The sequence below is a fragment of the Hydra vulgaris genome, chromosome 02 (genome assembly GCF_038396675.1).
Source record: "Hydra vulgaris chromosome 02, alternate assembly HydraT2T_AEP".
Classification (NCBI taxonomy): Eukaryota; Metazoa; Cnidaria; class Hydrozoa; order Anthoathecata; family Hydridae; genus Hydra; species Hydra vulgaris.
The window spans coordinates 23,718,800-23,744,112 of NC_088921.1; the positions used below are offsets into that span (position 1 = coordinate 23,718,800).

A 25,313-nucleotide genomic window follows, 5' to 3' on the forward strand; every position below is an offset into this window, starting at 1 on the left:
CAAATGTTTGTACCAGGGTCGGCAACCTGCTTGCGAGCAGCAGGTTGCCGATTCTGGTATTAACATTTAAATAATATAATGTAGATTATGTACTTACATAATCTTTACTTTTTTTACATCAGGCTAACAAACACAAAATTTGAAAAAATAATACTGTTACAAGTAAACATCTTTCATGTGCTCATTTAGTTCTGTATGTGTCAGGTAGTTTTAAATACAACACGGTTTGAAAAAAGTAGAATATAGATGTCATTAAAATACTAAAGATTGGGTGAGTATGTAACACAAGACTACAAACGCTGCCTAACTTGCTTTTTTAAGTTTAGTTTAGTTTATTTTAGTGGTCAATAATTTAAATATTTACAACAATCCATAATAAATTTATAGACTTTTGAAAAATCATGAATGTTCACTATGTTTAAATTACCAACAAAGATATGCTGCATCAGGCACCTTTATACTAACAGTCTTAAGATACTTTTGCACACCTGCGACACAAGCACCTTACTTTAAGAACATAATAGTATACTGAAAACATATGTGGAGAGAGTTTATTTCCTGTTATCGTTTAAAAATTTTAACTAATTTAACTAATTTAAATGTTCATCTAGTCGATTTTTGAAAATGTTGACGGAAGTCGCGTCAATTACTTTTTGCGGCAGGGTTTTCTGCTGCAACACAACATGGTTTGTGAAGAATTTCTTTCTTGGCATGCAATTGAGTACTTTTGCTGTGCAAGTCTTTGATTATAACCACGCATAATATACTTTGACGACGAAGGACGATTGAATAATACATGAAAGTTTATTTCATCAAATCATCACACCGCCAAGCAGCAAAGAGTTATGTTAGGTCTTACAATACTTGAAGAAAGAAGAATAAGAGGTGATTTAATTCTGATGTTCAAGTTCTTGTGTTGTCACCTCTCTGTTTAAAGAAAGTTTATTAATAAAGAAGAGAATTATTGGAACACTATGTTATTACTAAACTCTTATGTATTTTTTGGTACCATAATTGATAATGACCATGTTTAAGAAATGTTTTACGAGTCACTAATTCATGAATACAATAATAAAAATGTAAAGTAATGCTCCCCTTTATTAATAAACTTACCTATTCTAAAACACAATAATAAATATGTAAAATAATGCTTTTGTAGTTTAACATGATTGTTTAAGATGATTTTTTTTTAGGTATTGGAAAGTTATACTTGGCTTTCCTTCTCTAGTGCTTGCTGTTATTAAAAAGAACCTAATATCTTTAGTTACATGGTCTTTACTAAATGCCAAGACCAATAAAAGCAAGCAAAACCAAAAAGGTTATATTATATAGATAAGGTTGTCATTGTCCCGATTTTTATGAAGGAGAGCACAATGTGCACAAGGAGAGCGCTAATAAAAACTTTTATAGCATTCTTCAGCGGAAAAACCGGAATAATGGCAGCCCTATATATAGATGATTTCGTATTTTATATTTTTCAGATAATATATCAAGTTAAATTGTTATTTATTTATTACTAACCTGTATTACGGGTTGCTTACTGCTAGTTATCAAAAATAAAATATGATTTGAAGGAAAAGTACTTTGCAAATATTTCTGCTTATACATAAGATTGATCTTGTTACCTTAAGAGGTTGTATCTTCAGAGGTAAACAAGAGTTAAACAAGATCTCTTACGATAAGAGATGGTAGATCTTGAGATCTACCATCTCTTATACATAAGATTGGTCTAGTTTACCTCTTGAGAGAGGTAAACTAGATCAATCTTATCATAAGAGATACATTGTCCTACTTGTTGTAGCAATCAATCTTATATATAAGAGATTCTGAGATAAAAACAGATTTAGTAATCTGAAAATAGTAGACCTTTAGACAACGACTTTCACACAATGACCTTTAACCAATAACCTTCAGACAGCAATATTCAGTTAACCTTCAGACAATGCTTTTTTGCATTAATTCTTATGATAAAAATGATAAAAAATTTGTTCCTAAAGAAGTTGTTCTAAAAATTGAGTTGTTCTTTTTAAAAAAAAAAAAATTAGAAACAATATCTGCATAGAGAAGTAAACCATAGGATTGAGTGATGTGACAAAAAAAAAAAAAAGCTTTTAAGCCTGCTCGAATTTAGTAGATTCCACAGAAGTCTCAACTTTCATTAGAAAGACTAAAGACATCAGCCGACCATCATTAAAAAAAAAAAAAAACACATAAGAAATCCTACTTGGTCTTAAGGTAATGGTATGAAGTGTGATGATAATGTAAATCCTGAAAAGGCTTTGTCAAAAAGTACAAATTTAGAAAGAGAACAAAGCACAAAAAAAAAAAAAAAATAAGCGTGTAAAGTTGTAAGTTTTAAGGTTTGCAAAAACCAGGGAAATCATTATTTAATTCAGTAAATTTCAGTAAGGTTACTTTATTTTTTACTTAGAAATATGCTCAGAGAAAGCTTGAACTATCTAAACTTTGGTAACTTAATTGACTTCTAATTTTACTGCAAAATAGTCTTGTCGTCTTGTGGCAGAAAAGACCCTTTCTGACTATAATTTTGTTGGTTTAACCGTCATTAAAAATCATACCTTCTAAAGACTATGAATTTATTAAAAGAAATTTTATTTATTAAAATTTCTTTTAATAATTTAGAACTAAAAGGTTTGCATTATCAGGTTAGTTTAAAGCTAAAAAATGTTTCAGTTCCATAAATTTAAAAAGTATATCTATTAATACAAAATAATACAATTTAATCGATTTAATCAATAAAAATCAATTATTGGTTTTATTATTAATATTATTATTATTATTATTACTACTACTACTACTACCACTACCACTACCACTACCACTACCACTACCACTACTACTACTACTACCACTACCACTACTACTACTACTAATAATAATAATAATAATCAGAACTGCCAGAATCAGGCTCAGAAATAGAAAAAAGATGACAAAGTTAAAAAATAGCTGAAAAGTTTTTTGTTAATACCTTGATAAATAACTTGCTTTGGTAATTTTTATTAACTCTCAACTTCTAAGGTTTATTTAAGTTATGAAAACAACTTATCACTTTGGTATTCCTTCAAGATTTAAAGATGAAACAGCTAAATATAAGGTCCTTACATAAGGTCTGGTAAACTTTGCAGGAGGTATGATTCAGCAGATGAAAATTTACTTCAATGACCAAAAAAATAGATAAAAAAAGATTGAAACAACTTTGTGGTAAATATAATTTTTAATGTTCAATGCTGTTTTAAATTATTAGAGAACTTGACTTTATCATAGATGCACGAAACACAAAGCAATAAACTATGCAGTTGTCTCAATCCTGCCAACTAAAGTTGTAACAAAATGCTCTTTAGGCCCTTCAAAATTTATACCAAAAGCACTATATATAAAGCTTTGGAAATCTCTCTCTTAAAAAAAACAACACAAAAATTTTTTATATTATTAATTATTTTGTAAATATATTAACATTTGGTAATAAATAAATTTATAAACATTTTTACTTTGTCTAATAAGAAGCATCCATAATGACCAAATATAGGAAATATACCAAGTACCAAACTCTTCACTGTATTATTCCCAACTGCAATTAAAAACTGATTATTAAATAATACATGTATGTATGCATATATATATATATATATATATATATATATATATATATATATATATATATATATATATATATATATATATATATAATATATATATATATATATATATATATATATATACATGTATATATATATACATGAATATATCTAAACAAATATATATATCTATACATGTATATATATATATACATGTATATATATATATACATGTATATATATATACATGTATATATATATATACAGGCCTCGGCGGGAAGCAAGAGCATTAGCTCTTGCTCTCTCTATCACTCCCCTAAATGGTTTATGGGTACAATTTACGGCTCTCGCAAAAATATAATTTTTCTCTTGATGAAATGAAAAACACCAAGTCACTTTTATAAAAAAAATTAATTGCATAATTAATTATAATGCTTTTTTAAAAGACACAGTCGCAAAAAAAATTTAAATAGTGCCCTGATTGAATGCAAATGCTTTTGATTAGATTGGGCTGAGTGATAAATATAAAATTATTACAATCTAATTTAAATTGATAAAATATAAAATTATTTAACTAATAAACTATAAAGTTATTGCACTCTAAGCTATTGCATAATAATTTTTATTTTATGTAATAAATTATATATTTTAAATATTAATTACTTTAATATATTATTCACTTTTATTGTGGAATTTTTAATTGTAATATTTTCTTAAAATGTCTGAATTCTATTACAATAAGAAAATATAAAACATTTTTTATAAGCAGTAAAAACATTTATAGCTCTTTGTCAAATTTTTTATCAATTAAGTAATGCTGTTAATAAGTAAATGGATAGTTTGTGTGAAAAACTAAAAATGGATAGCTTGTGTGAAAACCTAAAAATAGATAGCTTGTGTGAAAACCTGAAAACAGCGATTATCTAAAGAATTTTTTCATGGCGCAATAAATGATGATTGTCATTTATATATTCTTAAAACATTAACATTACATATTGTAAAATTGTAGCAAGTATGAAACAGAATTTTGTATTTAATAAGCAATTTATTTGAATTTATTTATAATGAATAAACAGATAGCTTGTGCAAAAACTAAAAGTTCTCATAAGACTATTTAGAGGCGCAGCTCGCATAGCTCACCATGTTCTTTTTAGGAGAGTTTTTCTCTGCTCTTGCACTCATTTACTCTTGCCAAGGTCCAAATATATATATATATATATATATATATATATATATATATATATATATATATATATATACATATATATATATATATATATATGTGTATATATATATATGTATATATATATATGTGTGTATATATATATATATATATATATATATATATATATATATATATATATATATATATATATATGTATATATATATATATGTATATATATATATATATATGTATATACATATATATATATATATATATATATATATATATATATATATATATATATATATACATATATATATATATATATATATATATATATATATATGTATATATATATATAATTATATATAATTATATATTAATTATATTATATAAATATATATAATTATATACATATATATATATAATTATAATTATATATTATATATATAATATGTAATTGCTCTGTTCTTTTAAGAACATTGAGCACTCTATTGTGTAGAATACTTTTTAAAGTTGTTTAAATATATATATATATATATATATATATATATATATATATATCTAGAGATATATATATATATATACATATACATATAACTCTTAGCTCTTACATATGTGTAACTCTTAGTTTATTTGGAATAAATTAAAAAAGTCTTAAAACTTTTACTTACAAGAAGGATTAGACCATTGCAAATTTGGATAAGGAGTTTTATGACCTTCACAGCAAATTCTAAGAGTGATGTGTATCCTGTAAACATCATGAGCCACTGAATCATTTATATAGCCGTTACAATGTGCTATACGATTTAATAATTTAATAATCATTAAGAAGTTATTAATAAAATTTAAATAAAAAAATATTATTATAAAGAAACACAAACAGACTGATATTCATTGTAATCTACTATAAACAAATAAAAGCAGGGGATGAACTTGAATAAGTTTTTATAAACAAATTAAAGATATAAAAAAAATACACTCTGAAATATACTCTAGAAGATGTGTTAAATTTTTTTTTCCTGCTTTTTTTTATTTGTCAATAAACATGAACTTAGCTGCACATGAAACATTGTTGATAACGCTTTACTGAAAAAGCATTCAGTTTCAGTACCAAGCCTTTTCAGAAAAGGCGTGCAGTTACATGTCTTTATATGTCTATGCACATAACTTTTCTTTAACAACTTGGACACATTTTTTTGCATATTTTGATAAGTTGGCACATTTAAAAAATGTGATGAAAAAACCAAACTAATATAAAGAGATAATTAAAAATAAACAAAGCGTAAACAAGAAGAGAAACGAACTTAAAGAATGATAAAATATTAGGAAAGACTTCAGACACAGGAAGAGAACAGACTACCATAGACAACATTGTCTATAGTAGATAGTTGATATAGACAATGTTGTCTATAGTTGATATGTCAGTAGACCAGAGGTGTACACTCGTGGTCGCCCACCGGTACCACTATATTTTTAAAGTCACAGTGTCAAAGTTTGTTTTCTGCTTTTCTATTATTAATTAGAACATAAGAAAATTGTACGAGTGTTTAAATGTTTTTTATAAAATACTTCTTAAATAAAATCTAAAAAGTTTTTAAACAAAAATACTATTTTATTTTTATTTTTTTACAACTTTTTTATTTTTTTTACAAATTTAGAGATTAAGCAATAGAACTAGATCAGCCAAAAAAAAAAAAGGCCTTGTTAAGAAACATTACGCAGCTTGCTTATTTTGTAAGTTTTGAAAGCGTTCACTTTTTTGTAAAATTAAACATCGCATTACAGTTAATCGAAAACTTTTTTTTTTGGAATATTTAAAAATTATCTTCTAACTTCATTTATGTGACGTTTATTCATAAAAAATTAGGTCGTAAAAAAAGCATTTAACTGCAACTTTTTTTGTTAATTCACCTCCTCAAGATCAAGAAGGTCACTGCAGACAAAGAGGCTACTTATTTGTTACTAAGAATTTTTTAAAGAAGCGAATTGTTTCAAAAAAAATTTTTTAATTTAAGACTCAAATTAAATATGATTTTAAAATTTTAAATTTAGTTTTGAAGAAATGTAAAATAGTAAAATGTTGAATGTAAAATTTAGTTTGGCAATTTTTATTAAAGAAGTTTTTTTCTAATCGTAGGCTAACTAATTCATTACGTAAAATATTGAACTCTCTATCATAGATTATAATAGAAGTTTTTTTTGTAAAATATAAGTCCATATATAATCTCTCCATATATAATTAGTCCATATATAATCTCCATATATAATAAGTCCATATATAATCTCTCCATATATAATTAATATTATTATAGATAATTATTATATATTTAATAATTATAATAGACTATTATAAGCAAAAGGAAATTAAAAACTTTTTTTTTTTTTTATAAAAAAAGAAGAAGTGCTTTTGTTTAAGAGAATTCTTTTCAGTATTTTGTGTTTCTTATTAATTCAAAAGGTTACCTGTGGACATTTGGAAATGTAAGTATTTGTAATCTATAAATGAGTTTGAAACAATTCCCTTGATTTTTCAATACACCTTCAAATTCTCCTTCGATGTTTATGTAATGATTGCTAAATAACAATTCCCTATGGACAAAAAAATAAAGTTTTGGAAATTTTTATTTGCACAATCATTAATGATTGCAACACCATAATTCCCTCGTAGATTAATTCTTTATGAAATAATTCATAAAACCAAATCAAAAAGACTAAACATCAGAATATTGATTGAATAATTGTTGATGTAACAACTAATTTTAAGAAGCCAAGTTTTTTCTCTGTTTATGGAAGCTGAATATTGCTATAAACGCTCAGGAATGTTCCATTGTCTAAGAATTGTCTACAAGATATTTAGCTTTTAAATGTCCAGAGAGAAATTGTATAAAAGTATCCACAAAAATGAAAGGAATGGAAGTCTACAGGAACTAATTGGTTTTTGTCATTCATAAAACATCATCCTAGTCAATCAATACGATCACATGAGGCTATGAGTATCTCTTGAATGACCAGTTTCAATAGAGTAACAGTAGCAGATTTACAAAATAAACTTATTGATCAAATAAAATTAAGTTTTAAAATTTTAGGTTAAAACAGAGTCTTTAAAACTCTGTTTTAAGGACTCTGTTTTAACCTCAAATTTTAAAACTTAATTTTATTTGATCAATAAGTTTATTTTGTAAATCTGCTACTGTTACTCTATTGAAACCTTAAAAAGATTTTTAAGGAATGTATATAATTTTATTGAAATTATGATGAAACAGCTGTTAAAAAATATGTATTTGACAGGAAGCCACACTAGAATTAAATTGTTTTGTGGATGTCCTATAAAAAGTAATAATTTAGATTTACGAAATTTTGATTATAGACCAGTTATACATTGAAATAAGATTTAAGAAAATTTACACCACCTTTTACCACCTTCCCCCCATGTTTTAAGCATACCAGAGTAAAAATAAATAAAATGCATGTCTATGATTGTAATATGCTTTTAATATAAGTATAATTAACAAAGTATATTTAAACGTCTATGCTAATAATATAAGTGTAATTAAACAAAGTATACTTAAATGTATATGATTGTAATACATACAAATTGTAAAGGTATGAATTAAGCAATAAAAATACATACCAGGCTTTAACTTATGATTAAGTGTTGTCTAAATAAAAAAGTCATAAAACTTAAGTTCCAAAACACATTTATAAACCTTACAACTAAGAAATCACTAAAAAATATATTCATGAATGATTAAATATCAAGTCTAAGTAAATTTAAAACAACTTGGTCACGGTTGTTTGCAAGTTTTATTATATTAAGCGTTTCAATAATTTGTTCAAAAATCAAAATAGAAAATTAACAAATTTAAATGGAAAAAAAAAATTAAAACTAATTAATAATTTAAATAATTTGTGTACTGTTTTTATTTTTGTTTTTTTAGGGTGGTTTTCATTTTCAGCAACAAAATTGGGTAAGGTAAATATAAATTGCTATCTGTTTGTAAAATATATTTGTATTGTTTTAAGGTAACAAGTATATTATGTCCCTATGTGAATACGTCTATGTAATGCATACTTATATGTTTATATACACTCATATGTTGGTTTGTTAATATATGCATATATATATACCTCATAGGCTTTACTTTCTACATTAATTTTTACCCTTTTAATTATATAATTAAATTTATTTGTTTCATCAGTATACACACAATTAGCTTATTTGAATAAGGTGTTTTTTTCATACACAGAATGGCTGTGGTTCAAATTCTAGCACCTTTTAACTTTTCATTGTTTTACTTTTAAATCCATTGCTTGTATATTTGCTTTGTAACCATTTATTTTTTTTGTGCATAAAAATCTTTCTATGGCATGCATTTAAATTATACACATCTCTTCACATTCTATAAATTTACCTTACATTCATACATTCTTATACCCTCTTAATGTATTTTCTAAGTGCGGCACACATACATATATACATAATTTTTAAGCTTCAATTATGGCATGCCATCTACACATTTTTTACATTGCATTAACTGTTTGGTATTACCTTTCTACTCCTGTATGTTTTTTATCCCAAATCTTTTAGCACATTGCAATTTTGAATACCTGTTGCTTTTTAACATTTAGCTTGGTGCAGGACTTCGGTGCGCAACTTTCAAAAAAAATCATTCCATTTAAGCAATTTCAAGAATGAACCACAAAAATATTTAAACAATTAAAATCAGAGAGTATACTTTAGTATACTCTCTGATTTTGCTATAAACATTTTGGAATCATGATTTACCAGCATAAATTATTTTCTAAATGCTAACATGAAATAATAATATTTAACAACAACTACTCTGGTAAATCACAACAGCTTTTCTCTATAAGGTACATGATTTTCATTTTTCGATGCAATCTTTTTCTTATTTATTTACTCATTCGTTACATTTTTATTTTAGATTTATCAGGTGATGTATTTATGTGGTATAGAAGAACAAAATAATGTAAAGTTTTGTGAATTTTTTTTTGTAAAATTTTTTTTAAAGAAATAATATTTAAGTTTGCAAAAAAGGGTTTACAACGTTTTTTTTTAATTTTTCTGTATTAGCAGTATGTTTATTATTAGAATTATTTGCTGATTTATTTATTTAAATTAATTTTTTTAAATCTAAATAAAAAAATTTACAAGTTAATTTTTTGTTTAAACATCTCCTAGCTGATGTTTTTTTTTTTAAAATCATAAGATTATTGTATAATTTATTTTAAATGACAGTGTCTTATTATTAAAAATTATTTGTGTGAACTATTTAGAGTAGAAAAATTATATAGAAAAGATCAATTATATAGAAAAGATCACAATCTTCAAGATTCTTTAAAGATTTTTTACTTAAACTTTTTACTTTCTATTAAAAGTGAAGTTTATTAAATGGATGATATTAGGATAGAAGCAGATATTAGTTTAAAAAAATGGAAATGTTAATAGGCAAGTTAATCGTCACAGAAATGAAAGAGATAGGCTTAGGCGAGTTGAAATTAATAATTGACAAAATGCTAGATATAATTTTTTTTAGTATTGTTAATTCTTTTGTACTTTAAAACAGATTTTATAGTTACACTTTCTATAAATGTTTATATTAACTGCAATATCAAAATAGGTTACTATAAATAGGTAAATCAATTTTCAATTTTTATGTGATGTATTTTTTTTTTGTAATTATGATATCATAATTTCATTACTTTTTTATTTTAGATTTACGATATGATGCATTTATACGATTTATAAAAAAAAACCTGATTTCCTTTTATTGTAAATTTTTTTTAGTTATAAAGATATAAATATATGCAATTAGTTCAACTTTTTTTTTACCTTTCTCTATTTTATGCCTAATAATTTGTTGTACACATCTTAGGGGATCTTTTTAAACGGGAGGTCATAACTAAAAACAAACTAAAAACCTTTAAAAACATGGAGAATATTGTAGTTTTGCGCATTTGTCAAATATCGAGTTACTTAAGTTTTATTAAATGTTTAACTAATTAATTAACACTAATTAATTAGTTATTACAGGTTTTATTAAATCTAACTAATTAATAAGCTTAGTCTGCATTTGCAACACTTTTGAGGAAAAAAATAAAAAATTCTTATCTATGTAAATCATTGTTTTACATTTTATTATTTTGGTAAAAGGTCTTCATCAAAAACTTGATTTCTCTAAATAAAAATAACTCTACTCACCTGGCCATCATTAAAGCAAAAAGAGGGGAGGGACCTCTTTATTAGTGTCAAAATATTTAAGAAAATTAAATTTTGAATAACAAAAGGAATTTTTAGGAAATGGTAGCAAATTATTATAGCAAATTACCGTTTACTAAAAATTATTGAAATAAAGAGACCATACAAATAATATAGAAATGGCCAGTGTTGAGCAGACTTAACAAGACCCAGGTCCGGTCAGCTTGGTTTGCAAACATGAAATTATGTCACGTTAAAAACTATGAGCATTACATAACCCTTAAATGCCAATTTAAAACATTTTTGGTAGCAAAATGTGATAGTATTTTGTAAGTATAAATGTAATAGTAAAGTAAAAAAACTATTTTAAGATTTTTTGGCTCATAAAATGGATTTAAGATTGTGGTTTCCTGTTAAACCATAATGAATAACTATTAGAAGGCCCAGACGGAATATGCAACATAAATATCAAATTTGTACTTAACTCATTCACAAAAAATGGAGTTGAGACAAGTTGGCTCTTATGTCCAGATGTGTTTACTGCACATATTAGTAAATAAACTAATTAGTTGCGTAATGAGTTAGACACATACAAAAAATATAATATTGAATTTTAGCATTGATTAAAACTGCTAATCATAATTTAATTAATTGAATATGCTAATCGTAAGTAATTTGTAATAATGTAATGCCAAAAACAAATGCAGTTTTGTTTGTGTGCTGTTAGTTTTAGTAATGAAGTAATTAAAGAAGATTTAAGAAAGAATCCACTTGAATATTTGTTTGGTTTTCTGTTTAGATGACGACAGTATTATTGGAGAAAGTAAGGTAAAAAGCATTTTTACTTTTAAAAAAGGAATAAAAATACTTTTTAATATTACTGTTTTCTTTGAAATAGGTTTAAACTTTCAGGTTTTTAAAATCTTATATATTATAATTTTAAAAATTTTTCAATTACTTAAAAAATATATCTATGTATAATTACACTGAGTTGTAGAAAATAATTATAGTTTATTGATAAGGTTGTAGACTGTTAGAGCAGAACAAAAACTAAGTATAAATTATATGATTAGTATAGTTAAATAAATGAAGCATTTATATCTGTACCTCAGAAGTCAAAAGTCGGTTGTCACATTTTAGAAATTGTTTAGGAGAGAGGAAATAGTAAAATAATTAGTCTTTATTGGCTTAATCTTGATGGTTAAATTTATGTAATTTTTTTCGTGTTTTACTTAATTTGTCTTAAGGCACATGAAATATTTTTTTTGACAAAAATAAAAATAAAAAGTTAAATAAAAAAAGTGAAAAGTCATTTCTGGACAACAGACGTTTTTCCTTTGAACATTGTGGGGACACCAGACCTTTTATATTGACCTAATTTTGTTTCACATTGTTATAGGACAACAGTCTTTACACACAGTATCTGTGTAGATACTGAAAAAACTAAAAAGGTCTCAAATATAACTCATATTCACAAAAAACTGGGCAACCGACCTTTGTCTTCTGAGGTACAGATATTATGATTTAAAGTTTATTTTAGTTTATAGTTTTGGTTTAGTTTATTTTTAGTTAGTTTTAGCTTCAGTTATCTTTTTTCTTACTTTAGGCAACTTTATGGAGAAAATGAGGGGAATAGGTAAAAAAATTATAATTATATATTTATTTATATGTAAATATTATTTTATCGATTATTTTGAGGTATATTTTTTTATCTTTAGTGTCTGGTAGAAGCAGAACTGATAGGGTTGTGTTTCATATTTTATATATTTTGTATGGACAAATATGTGCAATAAGTGAAAGAATTATTTAATAAATATGACATTTTTTAACTTTTTGCATTTTACTCATATTTTTATTAAAATAAAATTTTTCATGTTTAACCCTTTTTAATTTACTCTCTTTTTTTTTTTTAAATATCTTTAGTATCATCTTCTGTTACCTTTGAAAATGGTGAGGTTATGCTTTATATTTTGACTAAAAAAATTTGCAAATATTTATAACTTTAATTATATTCTTTTATTTGTCATTTTAGATTCGTTAACATTTGAGAACTTTTGTAATTCTAGATTTGTTAACATTTGAGCACTACAGAAATTATTGCTCCCAACACCCAGGGCCTCTCTCTGAGAGGTCCTTCAATAATTAATGTAGTAATGGCGGTATGGATAAGCCCTCCTTCAAATGGAGGGCTCATCCATACCGGGGTGTTGGGAGATACCAAAGAAAAAACAGCAACCAAAAGGTTGTAAATGTCTTATATCAGTGAAGATATTTATAACTTTTTTGTTGCCACTTTTTCTTCGGTGATTTTTTTTTTTTTAATTTTTTTTTTTTATAATATATTATGTTGTATATTTGATTTGCTTTGGTCTTTTTTAATTAAAATTTTAATTGTTTTTTAATTGTTCAACTGAAGTATGACAACAGGTTACCAAAAGCAGGTAAATTGTTTTCCACTTTGTTTGTTTTTTTCTTTTCTTTTATGTCTACTTATCTGCTACAATTTTTATTTTAGGTTTGTCATATGATGCATTAATGCAATATAAAAGATCTAAGTTTACATATTTTTTTAAATTTGTTACACACATGTTTGATTGTAAATTAAATTTTTTTTGTTTGAAACGTATTTGTACTCAATTGCTTAGTTATTTATAATAAACTTAGTTATTTTTAATAAATTTATTTATTTTGTGTGCATTTATAGTTTTTAAGATTTTCTTTTTTAAAGAAAAACTAATCAAGGGGATACCAAAAAATTAATAACTCCTGTATAATATAAGTTAAGTTCATATTAATCTTAACAACTAATTAAAGTTTATGTTATAAAAAATATTACAAGAATTTAGTTGATATTTTTTCAACTTGAAGGCATTTTTCTAAAAGGGTATTAGTTAAGGTTTCACAACTTTAAATTGTGGAAAACAGCCACTATAAATTAATTATGTAACAGACCGACCATAACCTGTATTACAGGTTGCTTTCTGCTAGTATATATACATTTATATGTAATTTATTTAAATCATTTTAAACTTATGTTTACATGAAATTCTACTAATATTATAAAAAATATCACCAATGTTTTTTCTATACATAACATCAAAGATAAAAAAAGTCATGTATATATATATACAATGAAGGTCAAGGAAAAAAAAGACCTAATGAAGTTGCAACTTTTTTAAATGATTATTTGGTCTCAGTTCCACCAAAGTATAATAAATTACATTTGTTTAGTGACAACTGTAGTAGACAAAAGAAAAATTAAACCCTATCACATTTTTGTTTATACTTAACTGACAGTGGTAGGTTTGATAAAGTGGAACAGTTCTTCCCAATGATAGGGTATAGTTTTCTCCCTTGCAATAGGGACTTAGGTATAATTTCAAGTGTTTTAAAAACATATGACCATCTTTATCACATGCATCAACTCACTGAGCTTATTATTCGCGGCTCCAGATCATAAAAGTTTACAATGGAAGAAATAGTAGATGCAACTGAATTTTTGAATTTTAAAACTTGGAGCCCGAAATATTACAAAAAATCTTGCATTTCTTCACAAACCAAAAGTAAAAATACCCCATAAGAAAAGAAGGTTTATTTTTCTATTAGTAATTTGTTTCATTTTGTATATGAGCATGATAAAAAAAGCCATTCACCAATATTAATGGTTTGGTCTGTCATACTTTTTTATGTCCAAACACAAGGGTACTGTACCACAAGTGGATAGTTTAGCTTATCCAAATGGCAAAGTTACACTGAAAAAAGCCAAGGTGGAAGACCTTAACAAATTAAAAGAATTTATTCTTGAAGAATTCAACGAGTTTTATAACGAGCTGTACTCCTGGCCAACTAATAAATGTGAGAATCTCTCTGAAAGTGACTTTGAGGAAGAACTAGACTAATATGCCAAAACTTAATGCTTACTGATAGCTATTTTAGATATTAATTCATATATATATATATATATATATATATATATATATATATATATATATATATATATATATATATATATATATATATATATATATTATATTTATTACTGTCATGTTTAAACATTGTTTTAAAGTGCATAGTTGTAGTTCTTAAAGAGTTTTAATTTGTTTTCCTTCCTAAATTCAACTTGTTTCTCCGCGCAGCGGCCTTGTTCGTCAAGGTTCGTGTTTCGGAGTTATAGAGTTGAGAGAGGGTGATAACCACAAGTAGCCTCCTCATCTGTAGTGGCCTTCTCGGCTTTGGGGAGGTGAAGTATAAAAAATAAAATAAAAATATTATTTTTTTTTTTTAAATGCCCAATTTTTCGAAATTTCGTATTTTAATTATTAACAAACGGAATGTTATAACAAATATCAAAGTGTACTAAGATGTTACTCTTGCATACATATTTTAAAAAAATATTACACAAATTCTGTATGTTTAAAATAAGAAGATATAAAGAGTTTTTTTTAGTTTTCTCAAAAAACGGGTTTTGAGCAAATCAGCCCTTTTAAAAACACTGATTCATTTGATTTCACAGTAAATGAAAACAAAATATTTTAATTGAAATAAAAATAAGTATGAAAGTTGTAATCTTTATTTAATTTTTATTCCGTCAAAAGTCAAAAAAATATTTTTATTCCGTCAAAAGTCTACAGTTGAACTAAAAGCTTTATATAGTGTAAACGTTTTTTTATAAAAAGGGAAAACCCAATCTATATAAGTGCAGTAAGGTCAGGTAGGCATAGGATCGCACCCCATATTTGGCCAATAATATATGACCATGCAAATAATATTTTCTAATTATTATTAAAAATAATTTAAATCATGTCTTTTTTTTTTTTTACTAATTAAGAAATAGTAAGTTTCTATGAAAATACATACTATTAAATAATTACGCAATTAAAATAGATAATAAATTACCTCTTTTTAAAACCATTTCATGCTTTGTTCAAACATACACTTATACATTGTTTTTTTTTTTATTTGTATATATAATTTTTAAAGATTAACATAAACCATAAAAAATTATATGAATAAAAAAAAAATTTATATAATATTCATTAACACTTAGTATAAAAAACCATTAGCATTGTTTTCTTATTTCATTTAAGCGTTTTTCATTAATATAAAAACATTACAGATTGTGAAAAATATTTAACTGTGGTGAATTTCAAAAACATATGTAAATTTTTATCAACAAATTATTTTTTTATCTCTTGAAGTGGATAAATTTTAATGATACTTGAAAAAAGTTCATTGAAGAGCAGTGATGTAGAGTCCCGAAAATACTCCAGCTTTATATCTCTATTAATATTTATAATATTATACTTTCTTGGTCTCTAGTATCCAGGAAAATTCTCTAAAAATATTAGTATGATCTGCAATGTTGAAAAAACTCACAAGATTAAATGACTTGGAACTTGTTGTTTAGCCCAAAGTCCTGGAGTTCTTGCTGTTATTATACAAAGGCTCCAAAAGTATAAAAATTGATTGTTTCTTTAACCTAAAATTCTTAATTTTATCCCAAAAGTAGTCCATAAGCTTATTTATATTTTTAGAGCACCTGGATACCAAAAACTGGGTAGAAAAAATCTTTTTTTGACTTTCAAATCCAGAGCCCTTTTTGGGACTCTGCATCCCTGCTGAAGAGACTATCTTTGTCCAAGAAAGTCGTCATTTATAAAAACAAAATTAATTTTTTTAGTACCGTTTTTTATAAAAAATGCTTACTTATTTAATTTATATACTGTAAATTTTAAAAATTATATACTTTATTTGATACTTAACACAAAAATCATTATCAGTAAATTGTTACTTTATATAAGAGTTATTTGCTAATATAAAAACATTAATAGATAAAAGTAAGGTATAATCAAAAATATATTTTAAACAGTGCATTTATGAAATGTTATTAGCTGTGGTCAAATCATCAGAACAAACTATTATTTGTGTTGACATATAATGGACATATAAATAACACGCCGTTCCTGACCACGCCTGTAAGTATGTTTATTATTCGAACCAGATATTTTTACAACTGAAAAAACTATGCAGATTCGTGAAGTTAATTCTAACCTCTCAACCAAAAACATAAAAAACAAATGTTTTTTGTTATATATATCTCAATAAATATAATATCTCAATAAATAATTTGTTTTTGTTATTTTAATTAACTAAGAACTTTTCTAATGTTTATTTACAAAATAAATATTTGTCTTGGCTTTTGGGAGTCTCTTTGAAAGAAAAAATGAACTATTTTATATTTTAAATAATCACAAGCAAAATAAATATCTCATATCATTTCTACATAACAAAATTGCATAACTTTTTTAGTTAATTCTCAACTTAAATGTTTTTGAAGGTAATTTTGGTGTGAATTGCAGTAGTTTTAAAAAGTAAATGTTGTTAAATAGGAAATGCAAATATAAAATTTAATGACATCACACACCACATTTTTTATTCATTACAAGGCCGACCATAGGTTTATCTATCATTTGTAACATTTCTATGTTCTGACTTTTATTTGATCTTATTCCACATGATTATTTGTTATTTTGTAATTTTCACACAAGGAATCAACTTTCACAACTTTTACTTGACTTTAAAATAAATCTTTAACTTAATTTTTTGTTTGAAATTTTATTAACAAAAATATAGTTTTTTTAAATTTTTTTTTTTCTAAATACATGAGATTAAGGCCCTAACAAAAATAACACAAATAAAGTTATGGTTATACTATATTCTTGTGTCATGTATAGGCTTAAAAATTATTATTAAAATGACTAAAAGCTTTAAATGTGGTCCCTGTGGTCTTAATTTTTTTCAAAAAGCGGCCTTAGGATCTTTTTGATTTGCACTCATACATTTTTTTTTGTCTTTTAGATTTGCACTCATTTGATGACATTTGTTTGTTTTGTTTAAATTGATCTTAATCTCTTATTTGATTTAATTAAATTTAAAAAATAATTAACTTACTTTCCTGATTCTTTTGGGAGCCACAGTAAACATAGCTTGATAGGATACCGCTTGTCCATATTCGTTAAAAGCAACGCATTGGTAAAATCCAGTGTGAGAGTTTGATACATTGCGAAGGCTCAAGTTTGATATAAATAAATCACTACTTTCCAATGAATTGTATGTACATACATGATGGTTATTGTTGCAAGTAATTGGGATCCTGTTGTGAAACCATACTACTTGCAGTGGTTGTTTACCAGAAACCACACAGTTAAAATCAATAATTTTTCTTTCAGGTTGGCGTATATCTACAGGGTGTGTTTTAATAATCGGGAAACCACTTGGTAACTCTATATGAAAAAACTATATAGTTATATGCACTGTTAATAACATCTACATATATAAATATCTATCTATATCTATCTATCTATCTATTTATGTATATATATATTTATATATATGTATATATATATATCTATATACATATATACATATCTATATACATACATATATATATATATATATATATATATATATATATATATATATATATATATATATATATATATATATATATAGAACTCTTATATGTTGTCAGAAAGTTTTTTCCATATTTTGTTGACAAAAAGTAAAAATTAAAATGCAAGACCGGAATTTTTTTTTATCAATTGATGGACTTCCTGCCCCAACCAAACCCTTAGTCGATGTAGCAGCACTCCCTTGCGGGTCAGGCTAAAAGATAGTAGATGTAGCAGCACTCTGCTGCGAGTCAGGCTATTTGTCAGTCGATATAGAAGCACTCCTTTGCGAATCAGGCTATTTGTTAGTCGATGTAGCAGTACTCCCTACCGAGTCAGGCTATAAGAAAGTCAATGTAGCAACACTCTGCGCATGATTTACAGTAATAATAATAAAAATAAAAACATTTTATTAAAAAAATTAAAAATAAAAACATTTTATTAAAAATAATAAAAATAAAAACATTGTTTATTATTGTTAAAAACATTCAGAATGTTTTTAAAAACATTCTGGTCAATTAAATTTGCGATTTTGTGATTTTTTTAAAAAACGATTAATTTGTAATTAAATTAATGGTTTTGACTTTCGTCCAACACGCAAATGTTGGACGAAAATCAAAAGTAATTAAAAGTGACGTATGTGTTGGCGTAGGAATCATTTTTTTCTTTCCGTGCTTGCCAAATGCAACAAACTATAGAACTATATATTTATATATATATATATATATATATATATATATATATATATATATATATATATATATATATATATATATATATATAGCATTTCCAAAAAATCATGCACGGAAACTCGTATATGTTTTGTCTATTATCTTCATAATAACAAACCTGGCGATCTCCAATTTGCTCTCATTTAATTCTAACCTATATAAATATTTTGTAAAAATATGGTTTACATTAGTAATGTTAACAAAGAATAAATAAAGTTTGAAGCTGAATCACGCACAGAACAGAAAAACTCAAATTTTAGTTACTAGATAAATAAACTTTAATTTCTAGGAAAATATAAGTTTCAGCGTTATATATACTTTTTAAAAAAATTTTTTAAACATTAGATAAGCTTCTAAGAAAGTTACAGGATTGCACTATGTATCATGGAGTCACACCAATCGTTTAAATGCAGTTCATGAATGATCACACACGGAAGTCACGTACAGATTAGCAAATTTGTTAATTTAATGTAGATATTTTTAACAAAATAAATTGCTTGTGAGTATTTTAAGTGAAATATTATACTTCTATGACTCATATTTAATATATTTTTGATGAGAAATGGCAGTCATCAATTATTTCTAGCTAAAGTATAGCATTTTGAAAACTGTTGTTTATTTTCAAACTGTAGCAATATTATTATGCAAAAAAAATAAAATGATCAAAACATATATATTTAACTTATTCAGGTAACCTAAAACATGATAAAAATATTTTTGCTATAAATTTTTTTTAAGAAAATCATAGTAGCAAGCATATTGCTTTAAGGAGCAGGTTTTAATTGCTAAAACAAAGAAAAATAAAAAATCACGCACAGAAATGGAAATGCCCTATAAATATATATGCTTGTCCCAAACTTAGAAAAGAATTTAAAAAACATAAAAGTTATATTTACATCAACTCCAAATTTAAACAATATATTATGTAACAATAAAACGAAACTTCCTCCAAATACAAACCCAGGCATCTATCAAATAAAATGTTTGTGCAACTCTATATACATTAATGAAACCAAAAAGAAAACTATATTAAGATGTATTGAGCACCAGAAAAATAATAAAAAACCTTTGACTGGTTAAACCCGAAAACCATATCAGTAGCTCTAGAAAATCATATTCGGAAAATTTGAGAAACCTGGACATAAACAAAGTTAAAGTTTGACAAGCGTTAGGAAGTAGCGAAAATGTTCTTAATAGGAATGGTGATAACGCCACAATAAAACCTTGGGGGCAATTTTTTATTATCTGACATCAACATTTAATATTATTTTGTATTTTTTCATGCTCTTTTTGACATTATCTTTTGAAAGGTTTGTTTTTATCATAACGATTTTCTTTGTAACGATTTTTTTTATATTTGATGACACTGATCACAATAGATCAGCAAAATATTGAATAATATATATTAAAATAAAAAACAATTAAATATTTTTTCAAAAAACTTTACATATATATATATATATATATATATATATATATATATATATATATATATATATATATATATATATATATATATATATATATATATATATATATATGCTATACAATACTCAATTTAAAGGTTAAATCGCAATTTTCTAATATTATTTTTGCACTCTAAACATTTAAAAGTGTGCTTTAATATTTCAGAAAAAGAAGAAAAAAACAAAGAATAATGAAAAAAAAGATTGCTACCAAATGTCAAACCCTCAGTCGATATAGCAGCACTCCGTTTTGGGTCAGGCTATTTGATAGTTGTTGTATGTACTGAAGCCTTCCTATTTTTTTGTGACATTATCCGTGTGGGCCTATTGCTGCATTTATAAATGTATATGTATATATATATATATATATATATATATATATATATATATATATATATATATATATATATATATATATATAATATATATACATATACATATATATATATACATATATATATATATATATGTATTTATATATATACATATACATATATATATATATATACTTATATATATATATTTATATATATATATATATATATATATATATATATATATATATATATATATATATATATACATTTATAAAATATATATATATGTATTTATATATATACATATACATATATATATATATACTTATATATATATATTTATATATATACATATATATATATATACATATATATTAGGGTGGTGCTAAAAACAACTTTGAAATTTTGAAAATGTCAGCTGACAACCCCTAAATGTGTTTTATATAATAAAATAATACTATATTTAAAAATTTTTTGAATAAAAAATATTTTTACGGGTGCCACAAGGCCATAATACATCAAACAGGTCCCTAATAATATATAAAAAAAAGTTTTTCAAAAGTATGTCATGTTGGGTCTCAAACGAAGCAAAATCATATACAAATTTCAAAAATAATATTCATTTTATAAAAAAACATAGATAAAAAAAATTATAATAAAAAAATCTTGTTAAATTCCCTATTTTTCATTTTTAGTTAAAAAACGTAACTTTTTGTTTACTAAAATCTAGAATAAAAATTTAATTATAAAATGATTCATATTTTTGAAATTTTTATATATTTTTGCATCATTTGAGACCCAACATGACATACTTTTGAAAAACTTTTTTTTTTATATTATTAGGGACCTGTTTGATGTATAAGGGCCTTGTGGCACCCGTAAAAATATTTTTTATTCAAAAAATTTTTAAATCCAGTATTATTTTATTATATAAAACACATTTAGGGGTTGTCAGCTGACATTTTCAAAAAAAGTTGTTTTTACCACCACCCTAATATATATATATATATATATATATATATATATATATATATATATATATATATATATATATATATATATATATATATATATATGTACATACATATATATATATATATATATATATATATATATATATATATATATATATATATATATATATATATATATATATATATATATATATATAAACATACACATATATACGTATATAAAATTGAAAAAACATCATTATGGTAACATACTATTTATTAAACTTATAAAAAATTTTTAATTTTAAATGTTACTTCAGCTCATATAGCTGGAGCCATTTTCAAACTAAAATTTGTTGCTTATAATAATGATGCCATTCCTGTGTAATATTATAAAAGTTTATTTAAATTAAAATTAAATAAAAACAAAAAATGGTTTCCAATGGTGAGTCATCACTAGGTTGCCATTGTCTCAGTTTAGAATTTTATTTTTTGGGTAACAACATTGCAATCTGTCTATTTCAATTGCCTCCCTGATCTTTCTAGTATAATTATTTGGGATAAATGAAAGTGTTTTAGGATTATTCCAATTAATTATAACTTTGCAATGTCGTGCATGTTTGACAATTCCAGGCGCTTTCCAGTTTGCTATAGTCACGTTTTTTTGGTGTTCAGCTATACGTGTTTTTATCTTTTTACTGGTTTCACCCATATGAAAAGCGTCACATGTACATTCAAGTTTGCAAACAACCGGGTAACTGTTTCGTTGTAGCTTAATTTATTTTGTTCAATAAAGATCTTCCAAAACAAAAAACTGTTTTTATGCCAACTTTTTGAAACTCACGTCTAATAAAAAGGCTTAATTTAGGAACCCACGGAAGTGTTATGGTATTATTTGTGTTAATTTGTTGGCTGTTTTTTGGTTGGGATGGTTTGTAATGTTTAACAATGTCTAGAAGTTGTTGCCGAGAATATCCAAGAATACATATACATATATATATATATATATATATATATATATATATATATATATATATATATATATATATATATATATATATATATGTATATATATATATATATATATATATATATATATATATATGTATATATATATATATATGTATATGTATATGTATATATATATATATATATATATATATATATATATATCCGAAATTTTCAATGGGCTTAAAATTCCCAAAAGTCAACGATCTTTTTTTTTTTTTAAAGTGTTTTTTGAGTTTTTTAGGACCTTTTCTAGGAAATTCCCAACATTTTCTAGAACAACAACAATAAAAATTCCCAGTACGGCAAAAACGCGGTATAAAAATTATTTCTGGCTGCCCTGTATATATATATATATATATATATATATATATATATATATATATATATATATATATATATATATATATATATATATACATATATATCTACTGTAGATTATTTATGTTAGCATTTGCTCACTTTTTTTGCTTATCTAAATCGATACAGCTCTTTTAGAAAAAGACGAAAAAAACAAAAAAATGAAAAATTAATGAAAAGACTGCTTCCCCATCCCAAACCCTCAGTCGACTTAGCAGCACTCTGCTGCAAGTCAGGCTATTTGTCAGTCGATGTATGTACAAAAGCCCCCGGCAGCAGGCTATTTCAGTATGATGTCACACTGCTCACCTAAATCAGCAGTATAAGATATATATAAATATAGTGCTTGAAGTGGAAAAAAAAAGTAACAGGATGGTATTCGGTAAATTAAAAATACCATCCGTCTAATCATTTTATATAGAGAGAATTATAAAAAGGTGGTGGGATGGTTTACACCAGGGCTGTGGAGTCATGGAGTCTGAGTCGCAAAATTTTTAGCGGAGTCCTCACATATAGTCATTACAGTATAAGATCATCAGTGATATGCCCCTCATAATTAAATCCATTTACTGATATCATTATTCCTGCTAATTTAGATTAGCACTGTCCTAATGTATATACATTTTTTAACTTTGAAAACTTAATGTTTAAACTAATCTAACAGACAAAATAAAATAAATAATCATCAGACATAATTACTAAAAATTAAATGTTTAGAAGATAGATGTATAAATATATATTTACATATAAATATATAAAAATAAGTATATAAAAAGTTAATACAATATAAAATATTGATTTTTGTCATTAAAATTAAATTAATAATTTTCAACTTTTTTAGCAAAATGCTTATTGTTAGTTTAAAAAATCAATATTTTAAAAATACATTCCTGTCTATTATAAATAAAAAGTTAAAAACTTAAATCTAATAAAAATATGCACTAAAAAAATACCTTAAAAAATGTTTTTTTTGCAATAAACAAAATAATTCTTTAACAAATTAATAAATATCTACTCCACTAGTTTTCATGAAAAGGAAACTTTAGAACTTTTTATTCACGTAAAGCTGAACAATTACTTAGTGTTTTGGGAGTAAATTGCTTAGCTTTACATGAATAAAAATTTTAGAGAGTTAGCTAAAATTTTTATTCATGTAAAGCTGAACAATTACTTCAAAAATGCTGAGTAAAAGCAATTGCTTTTTTTTTATTCACCCGGCCTATTGTACATTAATTGATATTTTATTTTTTATAATGAAGCCCTGACAACAAGCTTAATATAACTTATCTTAACAAATTTTTTGTCATAATAAAAGACTTTTAATATGACAAAAAAAAAAATTATTTTTCTCTTCTTTTACTGAAACCTATTTGGACTCAAGTCAGGACTTTTAAACTTATTATTAAAAAATTGCAAATAAAAATTTAACAAAAAAATTGAAAACCCTGAATTTTTGAAAACCCTGACAAGATGATCAGGTAGATTTGTGACATTATTGTATCTAATGTGATTTCCTGCTTAGACTCTTCTACAGCTTGTGGTCCGGACAACATACCTGTTATAGCCTTGCGAAGTGTTCTCCAGTCCTGTTGTCTATACTTTCAAAACTATTTCATGCATGCTTTTCAGAGTCTTGTTTGCCAGCCTGTTGGAAAGTGGCATCTGTTATCCCTATTTTCGAAAAACTCTGGAGAGCAATCTGAACTGTCTAACTACCATCCCATTTGTCTTCTAACTATCATAAGCAAGTCTTTAATTAACAAACACTTAATCTTCCAGAAACACTCACACCTAAGGTAGCATTGCTCGCTGATGACACTACTATTTATTCTTGTCTTGATAAGAAGCCGACACTCTCTGATTGCTTGGAAGGGGTATTGGAGCTTAAAAAGGATCTCACTTTTGCTACAGCATGGGGCTCTTAGTGGAAGGTTAACTTTAACTCAGATAAAACTCAAATTTTTTCAGCTTATTGTTATCACAATAATCTAGATCTTTCTATATTTATGAGCGGTAATGTACTCAATGAGTCATTTACCCTT

At 24.8% G+C, this 25,313-nt stretch overlaps 1 protein-coding gene across 2 annotated transcripts in view; it reads right to left on the minus strand.

Moving 5' to 3' along the window:
* Positions 1 to 25,313, minus strand: part of LOC100198178 (uncharacterized) — an 85,584-nt gene that overhangs the window by 37,908 nt on the left and 22,363 nt on the right. Inside the window, exons 1-5 of one of the 2 annotated variants that reach the window (XM_065790346.1) lie at positions 19,286 to 19,400; positions 17,937 to 18,268; positions 8,397 to 8,424; positions 5,437 to 5,562; positions 3,510 to 3,589 (exon numbers count right to left, since the gene is read on the minus strand). In XM_065790346.1, the coding sequence (XP_065646418.1) occupies positions 3,510 to 3,589; positions 5,437 to 5,562; positions 8,397 to 8,424; positions 17,937 to 18,268; positions 19,286 to 19,310 (591 nt within the window). In that variant the 5' untranslated portion in view covers positions 19,311 to 19,400. Of the gene's footprint in view, positions 1 to 3,509; positions 3,590 to 5,436; positions 5,563 to 8,396; positions 8,425 to 17,936; positions 18,269 to 19,285; positions 19,401 to 25,313 lie in introns of those variants that run through there. The other variant, XM_065790345.1, reaches the window with a different exon arrangement.